Source organism: Limanda limanda, chromosome 11 (assembly GCF_963576545.1).
Source record: "Limanda limanda chromosome 11, fLimLim1.1, whole genome shotgun sequence".
Classification (NCBI taxonomy): Eukaryota; Metazoa; Chordata; class Actinopteri; order Pleuronectiformes; family Pleuronectidae; genus Limanda; species Limanda limanda.
In genome coordinates, this window is record NC_083646.1 from 3,332,602 (window position 1) to 3,357,635 (window position 25,034).

Below are 25,034 nucleotides of genomic sequence, written 5' to 3' on the forward strand. Positions count from 1 at the left end.
AAGACAACAAACCCTTTGTCATGAAAACGACTTTGAGCCGACGCTTGATTAACAGACAAAGTTTGAGAACAGTATTCCAGCGCGGCCTGTGAACGGGGGGGGCGGACTAACCCCTCCTCAAGCTCCTTAAGGATGAACTGAATCACATCATAATTCTCTCCGTTCCAAATCCGTTACGTCCGCAATCACTTGCGGCCGCTCTCGCTCTGACGTCGGGATCCGCTGCCGCTCGACAGCTCGCCGCCCTCTTTCCTTTATTGCTTATGTAAATCACTGAGAATGAAGAAGTGTTTCCGTCTCACCGTGGCAGGTATCAGGGAGCTGATGGTGGCCGCTCTCCACATCCTGTTCGAATCCGCCTCTGCAGAGAAACAGGACACAAAGAGAAAGGAGCCATCAGCACATTGGCATCACTTCATTTCAAGAACCTGCAGGAGAACATCCAGCCTCTCGAGGATCCTCGGCCCTGTGGGGATCACCAGATTCTGGGATCAGCAGCGTGGTAATAAGTTGTAATTTCATTTAATTGTTCCCAAAAATGTGCCGACTTCGGTGCAGGTCTGAGCAACTTTTCTAATTCCCAACATGTCAGGTATCTGAGTCCACTCAGGCGCCTGCTGGTGTAATTGGCAGCTTCACTTAGTTCAGTGTCTCTGCTCTGCAATTAATGTCTCAGCGTATGATTGTAGCATGTCAGTAAAAATTTTCCAAAAGGAAAATGCGTTAATTTAGATTGACCGACACAAACCCCCTGTGATTAATATCTCTCTTCCCTTTCTGCAGCAGGTAGAGAAACTTGGAAACTGAAAACATGATGCGTGACGTGTTATTTTCAAACTTTAGGTATCAAGGATTTTTCCGGAGACAAAAGACAAACATGCAGAGTTTTCACACAAAAACTCTTTTCAGCGCCTGTTCGAAGCGTCTCATGCAAACAAAGAAAGACTTTTGTAAACATTCGTAAATTGATTTGTTGGTGTCACTGTTTTCATCGGAACCGAATCACAAACAAAAGCTCAATCACGTCAAGTAAATCCGTCATAAATGATTTTTACTTTGCAATTTCTGCCATCTTGAACTCGCTCCTTTATGAAATGTGAAAGCTTCTTTATTCGCCTTTTGAACCTTCGTCTGCAAACCGACAAGAAGAAACCCACTCTGACGATTATTGATTTCCTGCTCCTCCGATGAGAACATGCATACGATTGATTCGCCGTTCTCCCTTTGCAGCAGACGAACCATCTTTCACCTTCGAGTCAATCACGAATCAGAGGCTCATCCGTTCTCGCCGAGCGGAGCTTCGCATCAACGCCAACAATCCTCCCACACGTCGAAATGAACCAAACAAAATAAGACACGGGCTCGTGTGCCGCACAAATGTAATGATCCGGTCTCCACGCCGGAAAAACACGCTGTACGGGCGTGCGTTTCATTTGTATAACAAACCAATTAGTTTCTTATATAATCTAACAGCTCAGGCACATTATATTGTGTCTTACACAGCATGCAAACACAGGCTCCCTGCACCCATCTATAATTAGTGAGGAAAACACACACGCACATGGAAAATACACAATCTCGCACGTACATTTTTATATTTCTTCACACTTTTCGCTTCAACAAGATGTTCACTTTGGAGACAGAAGAGCTTCCAAGAAAGAAAAAGACAAAACTGAGGTGTAATAAAGAAAAAAGAAAATGTGAAATGTAAACAGGACGTTCGACCACTAACAGCCAATCCAAGTCAGAGACAGATTTTGCTCATCTTCCAGTTGATCTTTGGAATTAGTGTCAATTAGTTTATGACAGATTGTAATTTGAAATTTGCAGAACTCTAGTGACGTGTGTTTAGAAACTACTTCCTCTGTCAGTCACTTCAAACCAAGCCTCTCCTGCAGCAGCTTCCTGAGGACAGTAAGACAGGAGGTGATTATTAAAATCAAACGCTCTGTTATTATGCAGAGAACGAAGGAGTCGGGGACAGAACAAACTAAATAAATTAAATCTTAAAAATACCCTGACGACGTAGTTTTACAGTTTGCGTTCGATGCCAAACAACAACAGAACCATAAAAGGTCTGATCACATCCACAGAGACGAGGTTGTTTTCGTCGGCATGAGTCACAGAGAAAAGGTTTATTTTGGTACGTTTACACTCGGGTTGTCTCATCGGGCGACCGGTTCAACCACAGGATGATTGTTCTCTTTCCGATTAGCAAACAACATCCAGTGATTCAGAAGGAAAAATACAAAGATTAGAAGCTTTCTAAGAATTCCTCTCACTAACCAGAGCCCTGTAAAGCAGGATTGTTATTTACGAGCTTTCCAACCCGACCAGAGGATCAACCACAAGCCTCCGAATCAGTAATGTGTACGTGGACTTATTCACATTTTATTTACATTTCCCCTCGAAACAGCTTCGAGTGACATTTTCCTTCTTCTGCAGTTGAATCCTCTCAGTTGAATCAAACCAGCAAAGTGCTGTAAACACACAAGTGAGCTCGGTGACATCGGAAAACCAACAACACACGTGTGGAGTCCTTTAGAACACAACACAATCACAGTGAAGTGGCTTTTTACAGCACGGAGGCATAAAGTAATACGAGGTTTTGCACATTCGCTGGCAGCACCGAGCACTTCTGCCTCATTTAAAAAGCTCGGAATATATGAATATGTGAACAGTTTTAGTTTAAAAGGTTTTTTGCTGCCGGACACAAGATGTTTCCCCACTTCAGTGGAAAGTCCATTCTCACCGTTAAGTGCTCTGGAGGCTTCGAGTTCTAACACATCACATCACACACCTGTGGAAGTGTCACGACCACAGAAACACGACCGGCTCCGAACTAGTTATGTCACAAAAAAATCGTTTTGTTGCGCCCACGAGTAAAAACTCAGATTCTGAGGTCAGCGCGGAGACGTTTTCCATATTTGGTGGATGAATATGAAAAACAGCCTCTTGGTGTCAAACTCTGCACATAAATCATCCGGCTCAGTGAATGTCAACCGTGGCCGGCAGTGGAGCCACAATAGGCAAAATCCATTTTCTGAATAATGGCGTGGGGGGAGGGGGGATTCACACAAAGTGAAGCGGAGCCTGTAAACACTTCTGCTAACCGCTGGCGTGACAGGTCACCTTTACTTCAGAGGAACCACGACAGACGTGTCAGCACTCGACACCGTCATCGACCTTCTGCTGCTCGTGCATCTGAATAAACATCAGGCGAGAATTCATCTCTCATCCATCTGTCTGCTTTTTTACCCACAATCCCTTGCAGTGCGGGTTCCCCGTCCTGTCACCTGCTCGGCGACGCCCCCTCGTAGGACACGTTGGGTTTGGAATTCTAAATCGTCTGGGAATTAAACGGCGTTGTTCTCACTTTTCTTTCCACCTGGTTTCAGATTTCTTTCGCTGTGTGATTATTATTTGTGTCCTGACGTCGATAATAAAAGAACATTGATTTCATTTCACAGATCAGCGGAAAAACATCTCACGACTGAGACTTGAAGAACATTCCACGGGGGGGGGGGGGAACGTGCACTGATCATTAACACGTGCACATCGGAGTCCAGACCCCAGATCAGCTGCAGGAGCTGAATAAAGCTTCCAGGGAACGAAATGATGAATTGTGTGAAAGCAGAAATGTAAAATACAAATTCCAACACTGGAATCTTTAACTAGCTTCACCAAGGAGTTTATTTTTCCATCGGGTTTGTTATTTATTTATCAGGATTATACAAAAACTAACATGAAACTTGATGGAAAGATGCATTTTATGGGACCAACCAAGATCCAGGGATTTTACTTTCCACTTTCTTTTAACATTGTGAGTCTTTTTAAACCTTTTCCTTGATTTCTCAGGGAATAATTCTTGAATCTTGATTAAAACATTGGACACGTTTACAGGACTGAGATCTATGATTGTAATTTGGTGCAGATCAAAATAAGAATCAGGATCTAGTGAATATAGATCACGCCCTAAACTCAAATCATAAAACCAGACTCCAGAAGGTCTCAACTAAATTAAAAGCACCTTCTCCGTGTTGCTTGCCAACTTTCATGCTTCATTACACACAGAAATTTAATAAGGAAACATATTTCCAATGAAAAGCTCATTATTTTTATTACCTTAAAAGCAGTGGATCTTTAATAGTTATATCAGCGTGTGCCGGGAAACATAAACAAAGGTCCAGACCCCAGATCAGCTGCAGGAGCTGAATAAAGCTTCCAGGGAACGAAATGATGAATTGTGTGAAAGCAGAAATGTAAAATACAAATTCCAACACTGAAAACTTTAACTATCTTCACCAAAGAGTTTATGTTTCCATCAGGTTTGTTAGTTATTTTGCAGAATTACATAGAAACTACCATGGAACTTGATGGAAAGATGCTTTTTATGGAATTAACCAAGATCCAGGGATTTTATTTTCCACTTTCTTTTAACATTGTGAGTCTTTTTTAAACCTTTTCCTTGATTTCTCAGGGAATAATTCTTGAATCTTGATTAAAACATTGGACACGTTTACAGGACTGAGATCTATGATTGTAATTTGGTGCAGATCCAAATAAGAATCAGGATCTAGTGAATATATGAATGTGGTTTTATTTATGTATATATATTTTGGCCGAGAATCAGAATCCGAAATTCCTTCTCCCTAATTGTTTTTTTGTTCTTATCCGAGAAAGATCCGTATCTTCCAGGTTCTATGTTCCACAGCTGAGACCAGTCCAACAACAACTGAGCTGTTGAGTCTGGTTCGTCTGGTTAAACAGCTCCAGGCTGATTTCAGGAGGAGGAAGAGGAAGAGGAGGAGGAGGGGGAGGAAGAGGAGGAGGAGGAAGAGGATGAGTCTGGTTCCTCTGGTAAAACAGCTCCAGGCTGATTTCAGAGCTTCTTACAGAAATGAAAGTTCATGTCCGAGATGTGATTTCGGTGATTTAGAAACTTATGAACTTAAAGAAGCAGCTCGGAGCCGGTGACACGTCGGGAAGTTACAGAGAGATGGATCAACTCTCTGCTGACATGTGAAGAGGAGGAGGAGGAGGAGAAGGAGGAAGAGGATAAGAAGGAGGAGGATGAGGAGGAGGAAGAGGAGAAAGAGGAGGAGGAAGAGGAGAAAGAGGAGGAGGAAGAGGAAAAGGAGGAGGAGGAGGAAGAGGATAAGAAGGAGGAGGATGAGGAGGAGGAAGAGGAGAAAGAGGAGGAGGAAGAGGAAAAGGAGGAGGAGGAGGAGGAGGAGGAGGAGGAAGAGGAGAAGAAGGAGGAGGATGAGGAGAAGGAGAGGAAGAGGAGAAGGAAGAGGAGGAAGAGGAGGAGGAAGAGGAGGAGGAGGAGAAGAAGGAGGTGGAGGATGAGGAGGAGGATCAGAAGGAGGAGGATGAGGAGGAGGGCGAGGACGAGGAGAAGGAAGAGGAGGAAGAGGAAAAGGAGGGGGAGGAGGAGGAGGGGGAGGAGGAGGAGGAAGAGGAAGAGGAGGAGGAGAAGGAAGAGGAGGAGGTGGAGAAGGAAGAGGAGGAAGAGGAGGAGGAGGAGGGAAGAGGAGGAAGAGGAAGAGGAAGAGGAAGAGGTGGAGGAGGGAAGAGGAGGAGAGGAGAAGAGAAGAGGAGAGGAAAGAGAGGAGAGGAGAAGGAAGAGGAGGAGGAAGAGGAGGAGGAGGAGGAGGAGGAAGAGGAGGAGGAAGAGGAGGAAGAGGAAAAGGAGGAGGAGGAGGGGGAGGAGGAGGAGGAGGAAGAGGAAGAGGAAGAGGAAGAGGAAGAGGAAGAGGAAGAGGAAGAGAAGGAGGAGGAGGAGAAGGAAGAGGAGCCGGTGACACGTCGGGAGGAGACGGATCAACTCTCTGCTGCTTCAAGTGTTTTTATCTGATCTGATAACAATGAGAGAGTTATGGAATATGACCCGTTCTGATTCTTAATGAAGTTTCAATCTGCTCCACACAGCTGACCTGATCCCCCCCCCTCTGTCTCTCTCTCTCTTCTATCCTCGGCCGTGCTCTGTGTTGGCGTTGAGCTCTGGCGTTGGCGATTATGTCAGATGCATTATGGATAGCACAAAAAAAAAAATCCCCCCCGATGTTCCAGATGAAAAGGCACGAGGAGAATGTGAATCCCCCCCCCCCCCCTCCCCTCCCCTGTCCTCCGGATCAGCCACAAATCAGCCATTCAAATTTATGACACCTCTGGATGAGGAAGGAGAAGGAAAAAGAGGCAGTGAAAATAAATGATGTGGATGAGAAAGGAGGAGGAGGAGGAGGAGGAGGAGGAGGAGGAGGAGGAGGAGGAGGAGGAGGAGGAGTAGGAGGAAGAGGAAGAGGAGGAGGAGGAGGAGGAGGAGAAGGAGTAGGAGGAGAAGGAAGAGGAGAAGAAGGAGGAGGAGGAAGAGGAGGAAGAGGAGAAGGAGGAGGAGGAGGAGGAAGAGGAGGAAGAGGAGGAGGAGGAAGAGGAAGAGGAGAAGGAGGAAGAGGAGAAGGAGTAGGAAGAGGGAGGAGGAGGAGGAGGTGAAGGAGGAGGAGAAGGAGGAAGAGGAGAAGAGGAGAAGGAGGAGGAGGAAGAGGAGAAGGAGGAGGAGAAGGAGAAGGAGAAGGAGAAGGAGGAGGAAGAGGAAGAGGAAGAGGAGGAAGAGGAGGAGGAGGAAGAGGAAGAGGAGAAGGAGGAGGATAAGAAGGAGGAAGAGGATAAGAAGGAGGAGGATGAGGAAGAGGAGAAGGAGGAAGAGAAGGAGGAAGAGGAGAAGGAGGAGGAGGAAGAGGAGGAGGAGGAGGAGAAGGAGGAGGAGGAGGAGGAGGAGGAGGAGAAGGAGAAAGAGGAAAAGGAGGAGGTGTAGGAGGAGGAGGAGATGAGGAGGAAGAGGAAGAGGAAGAGGAGGAGCTCCCAGTAGGTTAATGAGTATCGAGCTGCTTCATCTTTAACTCTCGTCATGCTCCTTCTCCTCCTGATTCTCATCCCTTCCTCCTTCTCTCTCTCTCTCCCTCCTTCCCGTCCTCCTCTCTCTCCAGCTGCTCCTCAGCTCCTCTCACTGTGACTCATATAAACTCACGTTCATATTAAACTTATCACTTCAGGCAGGTTTCATATCGGAGGTTTTGTCGGAGCAGCCGGAGGAAAACGTTTCTTTTCTCCAGTAGAAAAACCCTAAATGAAATACAGATGTTCAGCACTTCTCTCTCTCTCCTTCCTCGTGTTCTCTCCTTCTCTCACCCTTCGCTTCGCTGGTTTTCCCTTCACGCTTTCCTTCCTTATTCCATCTCTCTCTCAACTCTTTCCCCTCATCTCTTTATTCGTCCTACTTTCCTTCGTCTTCCTGTGTTTCTCTTGTTCTCTTTCTCTCTGGCAGACGACGGAGGTTTTATTTGATGTTCTGGCTGATCTCTCCCAGGTTCTGGTCCATCGGTTTCCAGCCGGGCTTCGTCCCGCACGCCAAAACACCGACTCATAAATCAAACCTCGGCGAGCAGCTCGGAGTTCCTCGCCAGCAGGAAGACGCGTCGCCACTTCCTGTTTCTCCCGCTTCACCGTCCAGCGACGGCCACTAACTCCGAGCCTCGGACCCGATCATCTCCAGATCTTAATCACGCCCTAAACTCAAAACCGTAAAACCAGCTCCCGAAGGTCTCAACTAAATTAAAAGCACCTTTTTCCGTGTTGCTTGCCAACTTTCATGCTTCATTACACACAGAAATTTAATAAGGAAACATATTTCCAATGAAAAGCTCATTATTTTTATTACCTTAAAAGCAGTGGATCTTTCATAGTTATATCAGCGTTTGCCGGGAAACATAAACAAAGGTTTCAACTCATAAAACACACAAATTAAAGTCTCCTCCTACTTTTTGACATCTAATTAAATCACTTCACGATATTTCACGGCAACAGGAAGTGGATCAGATCGACCTCGCTTCATTTCACTGGAAGCAAAAACCTTTCTGAAAATCTATAACAAAATCTAAAGCTCAAAAATCAATCAACAAGAGAAACTTTATTAACTCGTAAAATATTGACGTATGATTTTGTTACCAAAGAGCAAAGCTATGCTAGCTGTTTCCATCTATCTACAGTGTTAATGCTAAGCTAACAAGAGCCAGACTTGATATTTTACAGTTTAACCATATAATTCATTATAAAAATCATAAATAAAACTGATGCATATATGTTCTGCACCGTTTATTCTCTAAGATAAAAGTTTTCAAACCCACAAACATAAACATTAAATCCTTTATGTTCGTGAGAGGCTCATAGGAATAAATCAGTTGGTTTCTGAAGCTAAACTCACGGTGATTAATTTTAATGAATGAGCATAAACTTCGGCAAGAAAGCAAATATGACAACATCTGCTTTCCTTTCACGTTCCACTCGTACAGGTCTGAAACCCACGAGAAGGTTTAGAGAGAAGCTTGTGTTTGTGATGTCACCTGATCTGAGCCCAGAGGCAGGAAACAGGGACATGTGAGTTCTGCTGCTTCACAGATCACAACCCCCCCCCCCCCCATCATCAACCTTGTGAGTATTTAATCCACACAAGATCAGAAGTGTAAAATCTACACATCGTGGTTTTTATAGGAGGATTATGTGCCTGATTATTTCTTGGCCGGGTCTCGGAGGCTTCGTGGAGACTCGTCTTCACCGTGCGGCTGCCAGAGAGAAACCCAGCTGCTTCCAGTCTCTATACTGAGATAAGCTAACCAGCTGCTGGAAACAGCTGGATCTCTGTCAGCGCCGACACACCGGGACGCCACCGAGCCCGAGAGGGAAACTGGCTGGTTTCCCAAAAAATATAGAAAAACCTAAAAATACACGAGGGCACAGACGCATCTAAAAAAAGGAAAAGGAATTTCCTATTAGCCTCCGTGTGTGTGTGTGTGTTTGTTTGTGTGTGTGTGTGTGTGTGAGGGCGGCGACACTGACACGACCGACCGACCGGGCAAAGGATACGTGGTAATTCCAGGTCTGCACATTTCATTTCAGGCCCTAAAATAATCTGTGGGAAGCCAGTCGGCACAGGAAGTGATGCTCCCTGTGTGTGTCTGTGTGTGTCTTTGTGTGTGAGGTAACACACACACACACACACACACAGTTTACAACCAGTGTACACAGAGATAAAGGAACAGTGATTTAGCAGCAGGTTGTACATCAGCCACATGGGGACACACAAAGTCCTTGACTGCCAGGAGGCAAATAGGAGGAGAAAACAGTTGCTTTAACTGCCTTTACACCCCCCACTCCTCCTCCTCCCTCCTCCTCCCTCCCTTCTCCACTACATCCATCTATCTGTCTCCCTTGTCATGCATCCATCTGTCCATCCAACCAGCCATCCGTCTCTCTCAGTTTGCCAGACGGTGCAGCCGAACATCACTTCTGATTTTTTATGAGACTAAACTCAGAGCGAGAGGCTGAAAAACGATGATGAGGAGAAAGATGAAGAGAAACCGAGCGGCTGAAAATATATATTGTGTTTTATCTTCTGAACAAAAGCAGTCGTGATGCGCTCGAGGAATAAAAATAAAGTTTACTTGTATTTCACTTTGCCTCTTTTCAGAGCAATAACCAGGTAGGTGTAAACCTACTTGGCAATAAATACCTTCTGATTCTGATTCTGATTAACCAGGAGACTGTCAGAGGAATAGATTGCATCATATCGCCTGGTGGTGCCCCCCCCCCATGATTCCCTGTGGTCCTGCTCCGTATCCGTGAGCTTTCAGAAGATATAATATATGAAACAAACACAAGCATCCGTCCGTCTCAGGGATAATTTCTGACCTCTTCCTGTTTTTAATCATGTTTGAATCCCTCAGTCATGATGGAAACATGTTTACAGTCTCAGACGGGAACGAGCCGAGCGTTTTATTAAAAAACTACAGTCAGATATTCATCATGTTGACGTCGCCCCATTTGTCTAATTGCAGATAAGTTATTGATCATCGGGGGGGCGTGGCTCGGGTCCAGAGGATCTGAACGACTCACTCGAGGATCCGGAGCGGATATGAAAACCATCGCTCCTGCTCCGGCTCCACGTTATTGACCGAGGTGGAAACGTGTCCTCTGTGACGGTGAGTTAGAGAAAGTAATAATGTCTTTATCCGGCTGCGTCCCCCCCCGGTGCCGTCCCACTGACCACACAACACACAGGTCGGACTCACTAATTACAACAAGTGCGTCCGGGGGAGAATTAGAAGCTGCAACCTGCTGCTGGAGGGTTTGATTAGAAAGCAAGATCTGCACACGTCGGCCCCCTGGTGCTTTCTGATCGGAGACCCCGGAGGTAGAGGAGAGATCCTCGGTGAGTCACGCTGAGCAGAACATTGCTGCTGCATCATTAATAAAGTTCAAAGAATATTATACTTCTGGGCACGGGTGGGTTTTTTCTCTACGAGCTGTCAAAGCAAAAGTGAAACCGGAGGAGAAACATCAAGAATATCTCAGTGAACACGTTTCTTCTGATTGAAACGTGATGAAAAGCCTCATCACTCAAAAGAGTTTCAAGGTTGAAAAATCACCTTATTGAACTTTGTCTGATCACACTTGCATTATTTATCTGCAGATGGGATCTTGTTTTATGCATCAATTTATTTTGTTTTTGAACTATTCCCCAAAAACTAAAATATTTGGTGTCTTGTCGAGAAATTAAATCAGAATTTTAACATTTTTCTTTGGTTTAAAGTTCACATCTTAATCTTTTACTGATTTATTAAACCTCCTGTGTGAATACATTTCACCATTTTTGATTTTGCACTTTGGAAATTCTTGGTTTATATATTAAGAAGTTGTTCTCCGCACCTGAAGCTAAAGAATGATAAGATGTGTTTATCCAGATACACAACTATGATCTTGTAAAACACAAAAAGCTTTTGGTTCCAAAATGCAGTGAAGCCGTGAGCAGAATCCACTTTAACACATCACACACTTCTTAAATGAATAGAAAGTTTTGTTTTTGAAATTATAACCTGTACACACACTGTTTTTTTAAATGTTGTAACACAAAAAATGCAAAACCACAATATCTGACAGTTACATATTAAATCTAAGTGTTTCACATCAGACTGAATGTGTCTCTGGTGATGTATCTAAGAAGAAGACAAAAACATCAGCCGTAGAGTGCGTGTGTGTGTGTGTGTGTGTGAGTGTGTGTGTTTGTGTGAGTCAAGACTTACTTTAATCCAGGTGAGACCGTGGCACAGCTGCCTGACTTCAGCCAAATGCAATAAGGATCCCGTGAAGACAGACAGCTTCTGCAAGACACACACAGACACACACAGATGGTCAGTGATGGAGGGAGGAGCACAGAGAAACGTGATTGAAACCCGGCAGATGTTAACTCAGGTAACGAGGCTCCGCTTCGCCCCCCCGGCCTCACAAACCCCCCCCAATCACTTTCAACTGCTGCTGCAACAAGGAGAGAAGAAGTGAGCTCATGTGAGTCCTGGTGTGAACCAGCAGGTAAATACAGCTTCACACCCAGGACATGTGTGCAGCAGGAGGCAGGAGGCAGGAGACAGGAGACAGGAGGCAGGAGACAGGAGGCAGGAGGTAGGAGACAGGAGGCATGAGGCAGGAGGTAGGAGACAGGAGGCATGAGGCAGGAGGCAGGAGGCAGGAGGCAGGAGGCAGGAGGCAGGAGGCAGGAGGCAGGAGGCAGGAGGCAGGAGGCAGGAGGCAGGAGACAGGAGGCAGGAGGTAGATGGCAGGAGGCAAGAGGCAGGAGGCAGAAGGCAGGAGGCAGGAGGCAGGAGGCAGGAGGCAGGAGGTAGGAGGCAGGAGGCAGGAGACAGGAGGCAGGAGGTAGGAGGCAGGAGGCAGGAGGTAGGAGGTAGGAGGTAGGAGGCAGGAGGCAGGAGGTAGGAGGTAGGAGGCAGGAGACAGGAGATAGGAGGCAGGAGGTAAGGAGGCAGGAGATGTAAATTCTGCTGTGGAAGGATCAGCACATTTGCACCAGAGTCGCCAAAAGCTCTGGAATCTTCTCGTCTTTCCAAGTTAACGTCTTCTACTTGTATTCTGTGATGTTTGTGTTCTTCCAGGTTTCACATCAGTCTCATTTGGACATTTTCTGCTCTTTTTACTCGGGGACTGTCAGGAAAAGTTCAGGAACTGAACTCAACTGACTCGGACATTTGCATTGTCTCAGAAAACCACGATGGAAACTTTCAGTGAAGCTTCTGAAAGCAGCTTCAGAAACTGATCGAAAGAAAAACATGCAGATGCATAAAACGACCAAGCTGTGTTTAACGTTAACAATTTGGTTAAAAGTTGAACAAAACAAAACAAAAGCAGCGTTTTACTCTGAAATCACAGAGTAACTATTTACATCTGAACCTCACGTCTTCATCATTCATGGTTTTCCCTCCCTCTTGTTCCTCACTCCCACGGACGCTCGGCGTATAAACACAGTTCAGCTGAATCGTTTCACGGCTACAAAGGGAACACGATTGTTTAAGTGGAGCTTCTTTGTATGAATAAAATATGTAATTAGCTCGGTCACAAACACTGACTAACAAGTATCCCGACCGCAATCTGCCGCACGGAAACAAACGCAGGCAATTATGAGAAGAGAGGCGGGAAAGATCACAGCCAGATTAGTTTGTGATGAGAGTTGAAGGACAGAGATCCGTTTGTTTTCTTTCCTAACGAAGGGAATTAAAGACCGGAGAAGCTTTTTGTTCTCTTCTGCTTCTCTAAAAGATCCGATAATGATATCACCCACGTACAATATGAGTATTTACAGAAGAAACATATCAACTCAAAACATAATTGAAAAACAAAAGGCCTGATTTCCTTTCTGTGATTAAAAAACTCAGTGATGTAAACAGGCTTCAAAGACGGGGAGAAACAAATGAGAGTTAAAAACTCATTTTCATCTTTTTAATTGAGTGAATTAAATATCTAATCACTTCATCTTCATTCTAAAATATCAATATATCCTGGTAGCAGTGAAATAAACAAACAAACCAAATGATTTGTGTTTGTGAAGAACATATTCACAGTTTGTCTCGTAGGGTTTTAAAATCTGAGAATATGCAGAAACTTCAGAGAGAATCACGAGTGAGGGATTCCTCTCCGGGGACGTACACAACTACAAGAGATGTGTAACACAGCACAACAACAAAACAACACAATTCAAAACCAATACAACAAAGACCGGTTCAACCTGCACAGCGCCCCCTGCAGTCTACAGGGATGTTCACTCTACAACACTCTGTTATGTTGCTCTTTCATAACTCGTTTTAACTTCATTGTGATTTATTTGTTGTTTGTTGTTAATCCAGGTTTTAAAACATCTAGGATTTGAAGCGTTTCCCAGACGCACAATTTGTTTGAGCTTCTCTTAGATTGAGATGAATGTTGATGTGGAAATATCCAAGAAAAACTCCCATTAAACCCAAACTCAGGCAAAGTGAGAGCGGAGGCCGACGTTTACTACATGAGCTGAATATCTGCTGAAGAAAAGTCTCTTGAAACTTGTTTTCTTTGCAGAATCCTGGTTTGACTTTTGCTTGTTTATATTCTGAATGTTCCTTTAAGTTCGCTGCAGGTCGTTGGCTCCTCATCAGCTTCACTCCTGCTTCACTCCAGCTTCACTCCAGCTTAATTCCAGCATCGCTCCAGCTTCGCTCCAGCTTCGCTCCAGCATCGCTCCAGCATCGCTCCAGCTTCACTCCAGCTTCACTCCAGCTTCACTCCAGCTTCACTCCGGCTTCACTCCAGCTTCACTCCAGCTTCACTCCAGCATCACTCCAGCTTCACTCCAGCATCACTCCAGCTTCACTCCAGCTTCACTCCAGCTTCACTCCAGCTTCACTCCAGCTTCACTCCAGCATCACTCCAGCTTCGCTCCAGCTTCACTCCAGCATCACTCCAGCATCACTCCAGCATCACTCCAGCTTCACTCCAGCATCACTCCAGCATCACTCCAGCTTCACTCCAGCTTCACTCCAGCTTCACTCCAGCTTCCCTCCAGCATCACTCCAGCTTCACTCCAGCTTCACTCCAGTTCTCAGTCGTACTGATGAACCACACGAGGCCTCATTCAGAGAAACCAGCTGATTGTAGCGTCGGCCTCATGTCGGCATCCCCTGCTTCCACTGACTGTACGTCTGTTGTGATTTAGTGCAGATTGTTTACTTCCTCCTCTTCAGGCCGTCGGCATCAACCAGCATCAATAGCCATTAGTCCCATTCTCCACGGTGTCACTTCCCGGCAGCGTCGGAGCACGGCGGCGTCTCCTCCTCTCTGAGCCACGCGTCACTTCTGTTGATTAAACTCTTCTGCTGATCTGCTGTCAGCTGCTCGGCCTCATGTTTCATTTAAGTCTGTAGTTTTTTTTAATCCCTCACTGAGGAACCGGTCTCTCGATCCTCTCGGCCTTCGCCTCTGATGCTGTGTCATCGCAAAAACCACACCAGGCGCCAAGGAGGGAGTTGAGGGTTTTTTCCCGCTGCTCTCGCGATCGTACCCAGCGCCGGCATAACGAGCGTAAAGCACACAGGGAGCAAAGACACGACAACAGACAACAATATTTACGTCTCTAGTGGCTTTGGAGATGTTTTTAGCCTGTTGTGCTGAAACCCCCCCCCATCAGAGATGAAGGTAAACACACGAAACGGAAATGCCATCAGCTCGCTGGTGGTGGCGCCGGGTGCGCACGCCGTGATGTCAAACCTGAAACCTTTACTGGCAGTCAAAGAGCGAGTTTTTAATGAGAACCCCTGTGACCTGTTTTTAAAATCCACCCAAAAAATGACTCACAACAATCTAAACTTAACGTGCAGGAGTCGCACAACCGTCGGTAAACAGAGGAATCCTCAGAGAGCGGCGTGTCACTCAGGCAGGATGAGGTAATGCACGACTTCCTGTCTGATGCCTGCAGCTCAGAGTTTGATGCAAGTTTCAACTGTTTTGTTTTTGTGGAGACGACGAGAAAAACAACAACAACGACACACGGCAGCAAACACAACCTGATGAAGACTTAACAAATCCAGACTCACTCACAACATTGAATAACAAGCGGCTGCAAAATAAAAATATCTCACTCAGGTTTTCAGCTAAAATTAAACTGTAAAACAATAATATTATATCCGTGCAATAATGTCAAAATGTTTGTATTATGTTTAACTGTATATATTCCTTTCATTTCATAGTTCCCCATATAAAAACGTACATTTTTGATCTTCATTAGTTCCCATAGTGGGACCGATAAAGCCCAATTCTCTCGTCTCTTCTCATGTAACCCAGTTGTTGCTCGTGCAGACTCTTCCTGACACGACAGCACTGACCACCGGGATCATGGGAAACTGATCCGAGGCTCCAGTGAAGGTCGCACTCGTACAAACACTCGATGCTGTTGTTCTTTCCACGGAGCACATTCTTCACCATGATGCTAACGCTCTGCAGTTCGTTCAGATTTACTGAAGCTCATAAAGCTCGTTCAGGTTCTGTTCAAACTCAGAAGCTGCCTCGTGTTTTATAAAATATCCCGTGAGGTCTTTAGGTCGGATTCGGAGAAGAGCTTCTTCCTGGTAAACAAACATTATTCCTCCAATTATGATTGCCGGAGGGGAAAGTGCTCCGCAGAACAACGTGCACATTCACAACGTGCACATCACGAGTGCATCGGAGACACAAGTTCAAACACACATTATATCTAAGGCCACATTATTTCTCAGATACACATCAGGGTAGTTACAGGTTTCTAAGAAGTATTTGCTTCTGCAGTGATTCGACTCAAAACAGAATCCGCAGAAAATAACAAACACTTGATACCAACCTGCTAAATATGTCTGAATCTTTTCCACAAAAACGCACTCATTGTTCTCAGAGAAATAAAAAATATAATCACAAGGTCAAAGAAAGTGGTAAACATCTTCTTCCCTGAGTTTCATGGTAATCCATCCGGTAGTTTGTGTGTAACCTTGTTAAACATCAAACAGACTAGAATAGCACTTTTATTGGGATCTGAACCAAATTACACACACACTCCATTATTTGTTCTAAAAATAAGAAAACCACATCCTCCCACTAAGTTCTGTGGGAATCCGTTTGGTAGGTTGTGTGTGTAATCCATACAAATAATTTAACAAACCAACAGACGCACAAAACAAAAGCTTCTCAAATTCAAAGCCTCCAAAAAAATCAATTTTAAAAATTAGAAACCAGGAGCTTCACTGACTCCGAGGGCAGGAATCAATGCTCTCTGTCACGTTTCACCTCCTCTGAACCCAGACACACACAGGAAGTGGAAAGAATCCAAACTTCAGAGTGAATCATAAACTTTTTCTTCATCATCAAAAACAACTTTCAGTCCCTCAAATAAAATCCTGAGCGGTTATTTATTCCTTTGCTCTGTCAGAGCATCAGAGCCGGAGCAGCGCCGGGTGTCGAGGTCTGAAAGTCACTCCGGCCCGAGTGTGTGGTTCCAATATGTGACAGGGAAATCGAGCGGCTTCAAATAAATGATTCATACCCGAGCCACAAGGTGTATATGAATCCCCCCCCCACTGTGCCTGCCACCTCCTCTCCTCTAACTGATATGACGGAGGTGAACCTGTGAACCTCTTCAGCTCTGGAGGAACAGACCAGATGTTTCCAGCTGTGGAGCTCGAAGTCGTTTCTTCTTCACGTGACGTCTCTTCTCTTGAATATATACGACATGTGTTGGTGTGTGTCCCTCGTCGCTCTTTAAAACCTCAGACTCCTCTTCCTCCGTCTCGCCCGCACGCTGTCATGCGATGAGTAACACAAAGGTGTGTGTGTGTCAGGAACTTCCATTAGCTGCTGAGGGGAGATGGGATTCATCCAGGTTCTGAGGAAGGGACGCACAACTTCCAGCTGTCATTTAGCCCACAACCAGGGAGTAACACAACAAAGAGCTGGCTTCATCTCAAACTACACAAAACAGACCCACTAGAGCTGGTTTAATCACAAACTACACAACACAGACCCACTGGAGCTGGTTTCATCTCAAACTACACAACACAGACCCACTGGAGCTGGTTTCATCTCAAACTACACAACACAGACCCACTGGAGCTGCATGGTTTCATCTCAAACTACACAACACAGACCAACTGGAGCTGGTTTCATCTCAAACTACACAACACAGACCCACTGGAGCTGGTTTCATCTCAAACTACACAACACAGACCCACTAGAGCTGGTTTAATCACAAACTACACAACACAGACCCACTGGAGCTGGTTTCATCTCAAACTACACAACACAGACCCACTGGAGCTGGTTTCATCTCAAACTACACAACACAGACCCACTGGAGCTGCATGGTTTCATCTCAAACTACACAACACAGACCAACTGGAGCTGGTTTCATCTCAAACTACACAACACAGACCCACTGGAGCTGGTTTCATCTCAAACTACACAACACAGACCCACTGGAGCTGGTTTCATCTCAAACTACACAACACAGACCGACTGGAGCTGGTTTCATCTCAAACTACACAACACAGACCCACTAGAGCTGGTTTCATCTCAAACTACACAACACAGACCAACTAGAGCTGGTTTCATCTCAAACTACACAACACAGACCCACTGGAGCTGGTTTCATCTCCAACTACACAACACAGACCCACTAGAGCTGGTTTAATCTCAAACTACACAACACAGACTCACTGGAGCTGCATGGTTTCATCTCAAACTACACAACACAGACCCACTGGAGCTGGTTTCATCTCAAACTACACAACACAGACCCACTGGAGCTGGTTTCATCTCAAACTACACAACACAGACCCACTGGAGCTGGTTTCATCTCAAACTACACAACACAGACCGACTGGAGCTGGTTTCCTCTCAAACTACACAACACAGACCCACTGGAGCTGGTTTCATCTCAAACTACACAACACAGACCCACTGGAGCTGGTTTCCTCTCAAACTACACAACACAGACCCACTGGAGCTGGTTTCATCTCAAACTACACAACACAGACCCACTGGAGCTGGTTTCCTCTCAAACTACACAACACAGACCCACTGGAGCTGGTTTCATCTCAAACTACACAACACAGACCGACTGGAGCTGGTTTCATCTCAAACTACACAACACAGACCCACTAGAGCTGTTTTCATCTCAAACTACACAAAAACCGACCGACTAGAACTGGTTTAATCACAAACTACACAACACAGACCCACTGGAGCTGGTTTCATCTCAAACTACACAACACAGACCCACTGGAGCTGGTTTCATCTCAAACTACACAACACAGACCCACTGGAGCTGGTTTCATCTTAAACTACACAACACAGACCGACTGGAGCTGGTTTCATCTCAAACTACACAACACAGACCAACTGGAGCTGGATTCATCTCAAACTACACAACACAGACCCACTGGAGCTGGTTTCCTCTCAAACTACACAACACAGACCGACTGGAGCTGGTTTCATCTCAAACTACACAACACAGACCCACTGGAGCTGGTTTCATCTCAAACTACACAACACAGACCGACTGGAGCTGGTTTCATGTCCAACTACACAACACAGACCCACTGGAGCTGGTTTCATCTCAAACTACACAACACAGACCCACTAGAGCTGGTTTCATCTCAAACTACACAACACAGACCCACTGGAGCTGCATGGTTTCATCTCAAACTACACAACACAGACCCACTGGAGCTGGTTTCATCTCAAACTACACAACACAGACCCACTGGAGCTGGTTTCATCTCAAACTACACAACACAGACCCACTGGAGCTGGTTTAATCACAAACTACACAACACAGACCCACTGGAGCTGGTTTCATCTCAAACTACACAACACAGACCCACTGGAGCTGGTTTCATCTCAAACTACACAACACAGACTGACTAGAGGTGGTTTCATCCCAAACTACACAACACAGACCCACTGGAGCTGGTTTCATCTCAAACTACACAACACAGATCCACTAGAGCTGGTTTCATCTCAAACTACACAACACAGACCAACTGGAGCTGGTTTCATCTCAAACTACACAACTCAGACCCATTGGAGCTGGTTTCATGTCAAACTACACAACACAGACCAACCGGAACTGGTTTCCTCTCCAACTACACAACACAGACCCACTGGAGCTGGTTTCATCTCAAACTACACAACACAGACCAACTGGAGCTGGTTTCATCTCAAACTACACAACACAGACCCACTAGAGGTGGTTTCATCTCAACCTACACAACACAGACCCACTAGAGGTGGTTTCATGTCAAACTACACAACATAGACCCACTGGAGCTGGTTTCATCTCAAACTACACAACACAGACCCACTAGAGCTGGTTTCATCTCAAACTACACAACACAGACCAACTGGAGCTGGTTTCATCTCAAACTACACAACACAGACCCACTGGAGCTGGTTTCATCTCAAACTACACAACACAGACCCACTGGAGCTGCATGGTTTCATCTCAAACTACACAACACAGACCCACTGGAGCTGGTTTCATCTCAACCTACACAACACAGACCCACTGGAGCTGGTTTCATGTCAAACTACACAACACAGACCGACTGGAGCTGGTTTCATCTCAAACTACACAACACAGACCAACTGGAGCTGGTTTCATCTCAAACTACACAACACAGACCCACTGGAGCTGGTTTCATCTCAAACTACACAACACAGACCGACTGGAGCTGGTTTCATCTCAAACTACACAACACAGACCCACTAGAGCTGGTTTCATCTCAAACTACACAACACAGACCAACTAGAGCTGGTTTCATCTCAAACTACACAACACAGACCCACTGGAGCTGGTTTCATCTCCAACTACACAACACAGACCCACTAGAGCTGGTTTCATCTCAAACTACACAACACAGACCCACTGGAGCTGGTTTCATGTCAAACTACACAACACAGACCGACTGGAGCTGGTTTCATCTCAAACTACACAACACAGACCAACTGGAGCTGGTTTCATCTCAAACTACACAACACAGACCCACTGGAGCTGGTTTCATCTCAAACTACACAACACAGACCGACTGGAGCTGGTTTCATCTCAAACTACACAACACAGACCCACTAGAGCTGGTTTCATCTCAAACTACACAACACAGACCAACTAGAGCTGGTTTCATCTCAAACTACACAACACAGACCCACTGGAGCTGGTTTCATCTCCAACTACACAACACAGACCCACTAGAGCTGGTTTCATCTCAAACTACACAACACAGACCCACTAGAGCTGGTTTCATCTCAAACTACACAACACAGACCCACTGGAGCTGCATGGTTTCATCTCAAACTACACAACACAGACCCACTGGAGCTGGTTTCCTCTCAAACTCCACAACACAGACCGACTAGAGCTGGTGTCATCTCAAACTACACAACACAGACCAACTGGAGCTGGTTTCATCTTAAACTACACAACACAGACCCACTGGAGCTGGTTTCATCTCAAACTACACAACACAGACCCACTGGAGCTGGTTTCATCTCAAACTACACAACACAAACCCACTGGAGCTGCATGGTTTCATCTCAAACTACACAACACAAAGCTACTGTAGCTGGTTACCTCTCAAACTACACAACACAGGCCCACTAGAGCTGGTTTCATCTCAAACTACACAACACAGACCCACTGGAGCTGCATGGTTTCATCTCAAACTACACAACACAGACCCACTGGAGCTGGTTTCATCTCAATCTACACAACACAGACAAACTGGTTTAATCACAAACTACACAACACAGACAAACTGGTTTCATCTCAAACTACACAACACAGACCCACTAGAGCTGGTTTCATAATACACTTTTTTGTTGGTTTGAACATTGTGTTGAGTTGTTGTCTGAGATTTCAACAGTTGCTTTGTGAGCACGATTCACTAGAACCAACATCAATTATGAATAAAACCACAAAAATGAAACACAATAACTTATCGTTTCCTGTTGTGTCTACTTCTTAAATCAACACAACTTTTTGCAGTAGGTGACAGTAACAATAATACAGTTATTTATTACAGTAAAACACTGGGAGCTGAGTGTTTCAGGGTTTCGGGGCCTCCTCTGCCCACTCATTGTGTGTTTTTTTTTTCATTATTAAAACCTCAAATTTCATACAGTTCCAAGCCGCTGTTTCAAAACAGTTTTTTGAAACCTAATATCTGCAGCAGGGGCCTCGGGTGAAAAAAAAAGAAAAACCCGACGGTGCCGACTCCAGTGAGACGGAGAGATTCAGAAGCAGAGAGAAGATGGAGGCAGAGAAACGGAGAGATGGAGTAGATGGAGACGGATCCATCGGTGTGGTGATGGGGCTGAAACCTGACCTCCTGACCTCTGCTGATGAGGCTCATAAGGCCCCTAATCCCAGGAGGAGGTGCGCTGGAGTCTCTACCACGGATTTGGGGATGTAGCCCGGCCTGTAAGCTTATGTTATGTAAGCCAGACCCTCTCCTCCTCCTCCTCCTCCTCCCTCTCCTCCCTCTCCTCCTCCTCCTCCTCTCGCTCCTGCAGCCTCGATGGTGGCTCCCGGCCAATCAGCTGGATCCAATTTATGAATGAGTGATTTTGAGAGCTTCTCCAGACCTTCACAACGAGGGGTTAGCATGCTATGGAGCTGAGTGTGTGTGTGTGTGTGTTTGTATTCCCCCGGTGGAGCTGAGGAGAAATCCTGACTCTGGGTGAGAGGGGTTGACAAAGAGCATGGGAGGGGGAGGGAGTGGGGATGGGGGGGTTCTCGACATTCCTCAGAACCCCAAAAATAGATTCCCGAAGCTGGGGAGCGACTCTGCTGAAGCCGGGGTTAAAACATCGGGCTGGAAAAACAAAAGGCTGAAGAGAAACAGAGACGCCTGAAGGCTTCTCTGTGCTCGGCTCATAAAGCTCCACGGCCTCCGGACACTTTACAGCTTCTCCACCAGACAATAACAACCATGGCAACTGTGTTCACAGCCCGACAAGCACATGATCACCGTGGACATTTCACAACTAATAAACGATTAATAATTGATGAATCTCTCTCTCTCTCTCTCTCTCTCTCTCTCTCTCTCTCTCTCTCTCTCTCTCTCTCTCTCTCTCTCTCTCTCTCTCTCTCTCTCTCTCTCTCTCTCTCTCTCTCTCTCTCTCTCTCTCTCTCTCTCTCTCTCTCTCTCTCTCTCTCTCTCTCTCTCTCTCTCTCTCTCTCTCTCTCTCTCTCTCTCTCTCTCTCTCTCTCTCTATTTCAAATTCTCCTGTCGCCTATAAAACGTTGAAAGATGACCGTCACTCTTCCTCTGACTCCGAAGTGTTTCTTTTATTTGTCTGACGTCCAAAATGATTCAATTTAGAGACAAATGTGTTTTAGTTTCCTCAGTAACCTGAAAACACTTCTCCACTTCCTCCACATATGGAAAAATAATGCTCAGATATCCCAGATTCAGTTTTTGAGTCAGTCTCAGCTGTCAATCATGAGATTTCCCATGTCATCAAATAACTAATTCAGACCAAACAAATACATTTTTGTCCCCTTCATTAACATGGAGGAGGCAGGTTTTTTCTTATCCGTCTATGGATAAAGGTGATTTATTGGCACCAGGTCTTTAATTCGATTTTCACATGTGACAAAGACATTAAAATAACTCCGTCCAAGTGGAACTAAGATAAAGTTAATGAACTTTCAACTTAAACTGCTGATAATTTCCGCTCTGTAACATTTAAACCTGAAGCTTCGACTGGAATCCGATCAGAACTTTGACTGTTTCCCAAACACAACATTTCTTCGGCCTCACTGAACTTCCTCCTCCTGCTAAGTTTATTCCTCATTCTCTCTTTCTGGGGGAAAGTCCATGAACCAGGCCGATGATCCACTAACACCTGTTATTTGGTTCCAGCGTTTGTCCAAATCCCTCTAACAGCCCCATGAGTGGACACATTTCTTAAATTGGGAGCTGCAGAGTAAATCGATGGCGTTTTACTCGAGTTCCCCGGCAGAGCTGGAGCACAGGGAGGACACCATGAATTCACAGAGTGGTCTCGTTCTTCAGGCTGGTTTCAAGACCTTCCAACAAATTTAAAATCTTATCTCTCCTACTTTCAAATACACATTTTTACCTCAGAAAATACTACAATGTTTTTTAGGGTTTTTCTATTAAAGGCTGTGACTTTTATTTATTTTCCTTCATCTATAAATCATGTCCAAATATCCAGAAAGAGAGTGAGAATGTGATTTGTTGATGAAAAGCAACGCATACAAAATTAAAAAAATACAAATATCCAAGAAGGACAAATAGGACGTAGAAGACGTCAACTACGAAAGACGAGGAGATTCAACATTTTCCTGTAGTTGTGAACGAGTCGGACCCGAACATCTCCTGCTGCTTCTCCACATGAGAAACACAAACTCCAGTAAACGTTAATTTTTCATAGTTCCTGTTGGAAAATGTTTTTTCTAGATAAGTAATAAAAACCATTTAAACACAAATTCACTGAGTGGTCTCATTCTCCAGGCTGGTTTCAAGACCTTCCAACAAATCTTATCTCTCCTGCTTTTAAATCAACATTTTTCCCTCAGAAAATACTACAAAGATCTTGAGGATTTTTCTATTAAAGGCTGTGACTTTCATTTATTTTCCTTCATCTATAGATCTGACTAGAAAATGTCCAAATATCCAGAAAGCGAGTGAGAATGTGATGTGTTAATGAGAAGCAATGGATACAAAATTAACAGAATACAAATATCCAAGAAGGAAAAATAGAACGTAGAAGACGTCAACTACGAAAGACCATTAAAAACGTTAATTTTTCAGTTCCTTGTTGAAAATGTTTTTTCTAGATAAGTAATAAAAAACATTTAAACACAAATTCACAAAGTGGTCTCATTCTCCAGGCTGGTTTCAAGAATTTCCAGCAACTTTTAAAATGTATCTCTCCTGCTTTCAAATACACATTTTTACCTCAGAAAATACTACAAAGATCTTGAGGATTTCTCTAATAAAGGCTGTAACTTCTATATCTATAAACCTGACTATAAAATGTCCAAATATCCAGAAAGAGAGAGAGAATTGGATGTGTTGATGAGAAGCAACGCATACAAAATTAACAGAATACAAATATACAAGAAGGAAAAATAGAACGTAGAAGACGTCAACTACGAAAGACGAGTAGATTCGACATCTTCCTGTAGTTGTGAACGAGTCTGACCCGAACATCTCCTGCTGCTTCTCCATATGAGAAACACAAACTTCAGTAAACGTTAATTTTTCGCAGTTCCTGGTGGAAAATGTTTTTTCTAGATAAATAATAAAAAACATTTAAACACAAATTTTACAAAGTGGTCTCGTTCTCCAGGCTGGTTTCAAGACCTTCCAACAAATCTTATCTCTCCTGCTTTCAAATCAACATTTTTCCCTCAGAAAATACTACAAAGATCTTGAGGATTTCTCGATTAAAGGTTGTAACTTCTATATCTATACACCTTAATATGAAATGTCCAAATATCCAGAGAGTGAGAGAGAGTTGTTGATGAGAAGCAACGCATACACAATTAACCCGAACATCTCCTGCTGCTTCTCCACATGAGAAACACAAACTTAATTTTACACAGTTCCTGGTGGAAAACGTTTTTTCTAGATTAATAATAAAAACCAACAACCCCACACTTTGCTCCACAGGTGACTCACTTCTTGCAGGTGCTGTAGTCGGAGCAGCGGCTGAGCGGAACCCGGATCACGCAGCTGGAGAAGGCCACGAACACGGCGTGGTGGTCCCGGTCCAGCTCCAGGCCCAGGACCCTCCTGTCCTCCCCCCGCACGTTGCATCTGGGGACAGAGGACAAACACCGACTGTTACCACTACATATTCTTATATATTTATATATGTATCTATTTTTGTTGTTTATATATAGATATATATATTTATTGTACTTTCCACTCCAGCAGCACAAGAACACTTCCCTACTGGACACTGACACAATCACATCATTGCATCCCATTCCTGTATCTGTAAATATATTCTCCGTATGTGATTTATGTATGTATGCCAGTGACGTGTTTAAGTGTTAACTGTATAAGCTACTGGATGTTCTAAATTTTATGAATTAATAATAA

General features: G+C 44.7%; 1 protein-coding gene across 1 annotated transcript in view; it reads right to left on the bottom strand.

Annotated features, from left to right (window-relative positions):
* Positions 1 to 25,034, bottom strand: part of sema6e (sema domain, transmembrane domain (TM), and cytoplasmic domain, (semaphorin) 6E) — a 68,660-nt gene that overhangs the window by 18,607 nt on the left and 25,019 nt on the right. The window contains exons 13-15 of the mRNA XM_061082011.1: positions 24,609 to 24,746; positions 11,139 to 11,216; positions 303 to 361 (exon numbers count right to left, since the gene is read on the bottom strand). Coding sequence (XP_060937994.1) covers positions 303 to 361; positions 11,139 to 11,216; positions 24,609 to 24,746 — 275 coding nt within the window. The remainder of the gene's footprint in view (positions 1 to 302; positions 362 to 11,138; positions 11,217 to 24,608; positions 24,747 to 25,034) is intronic.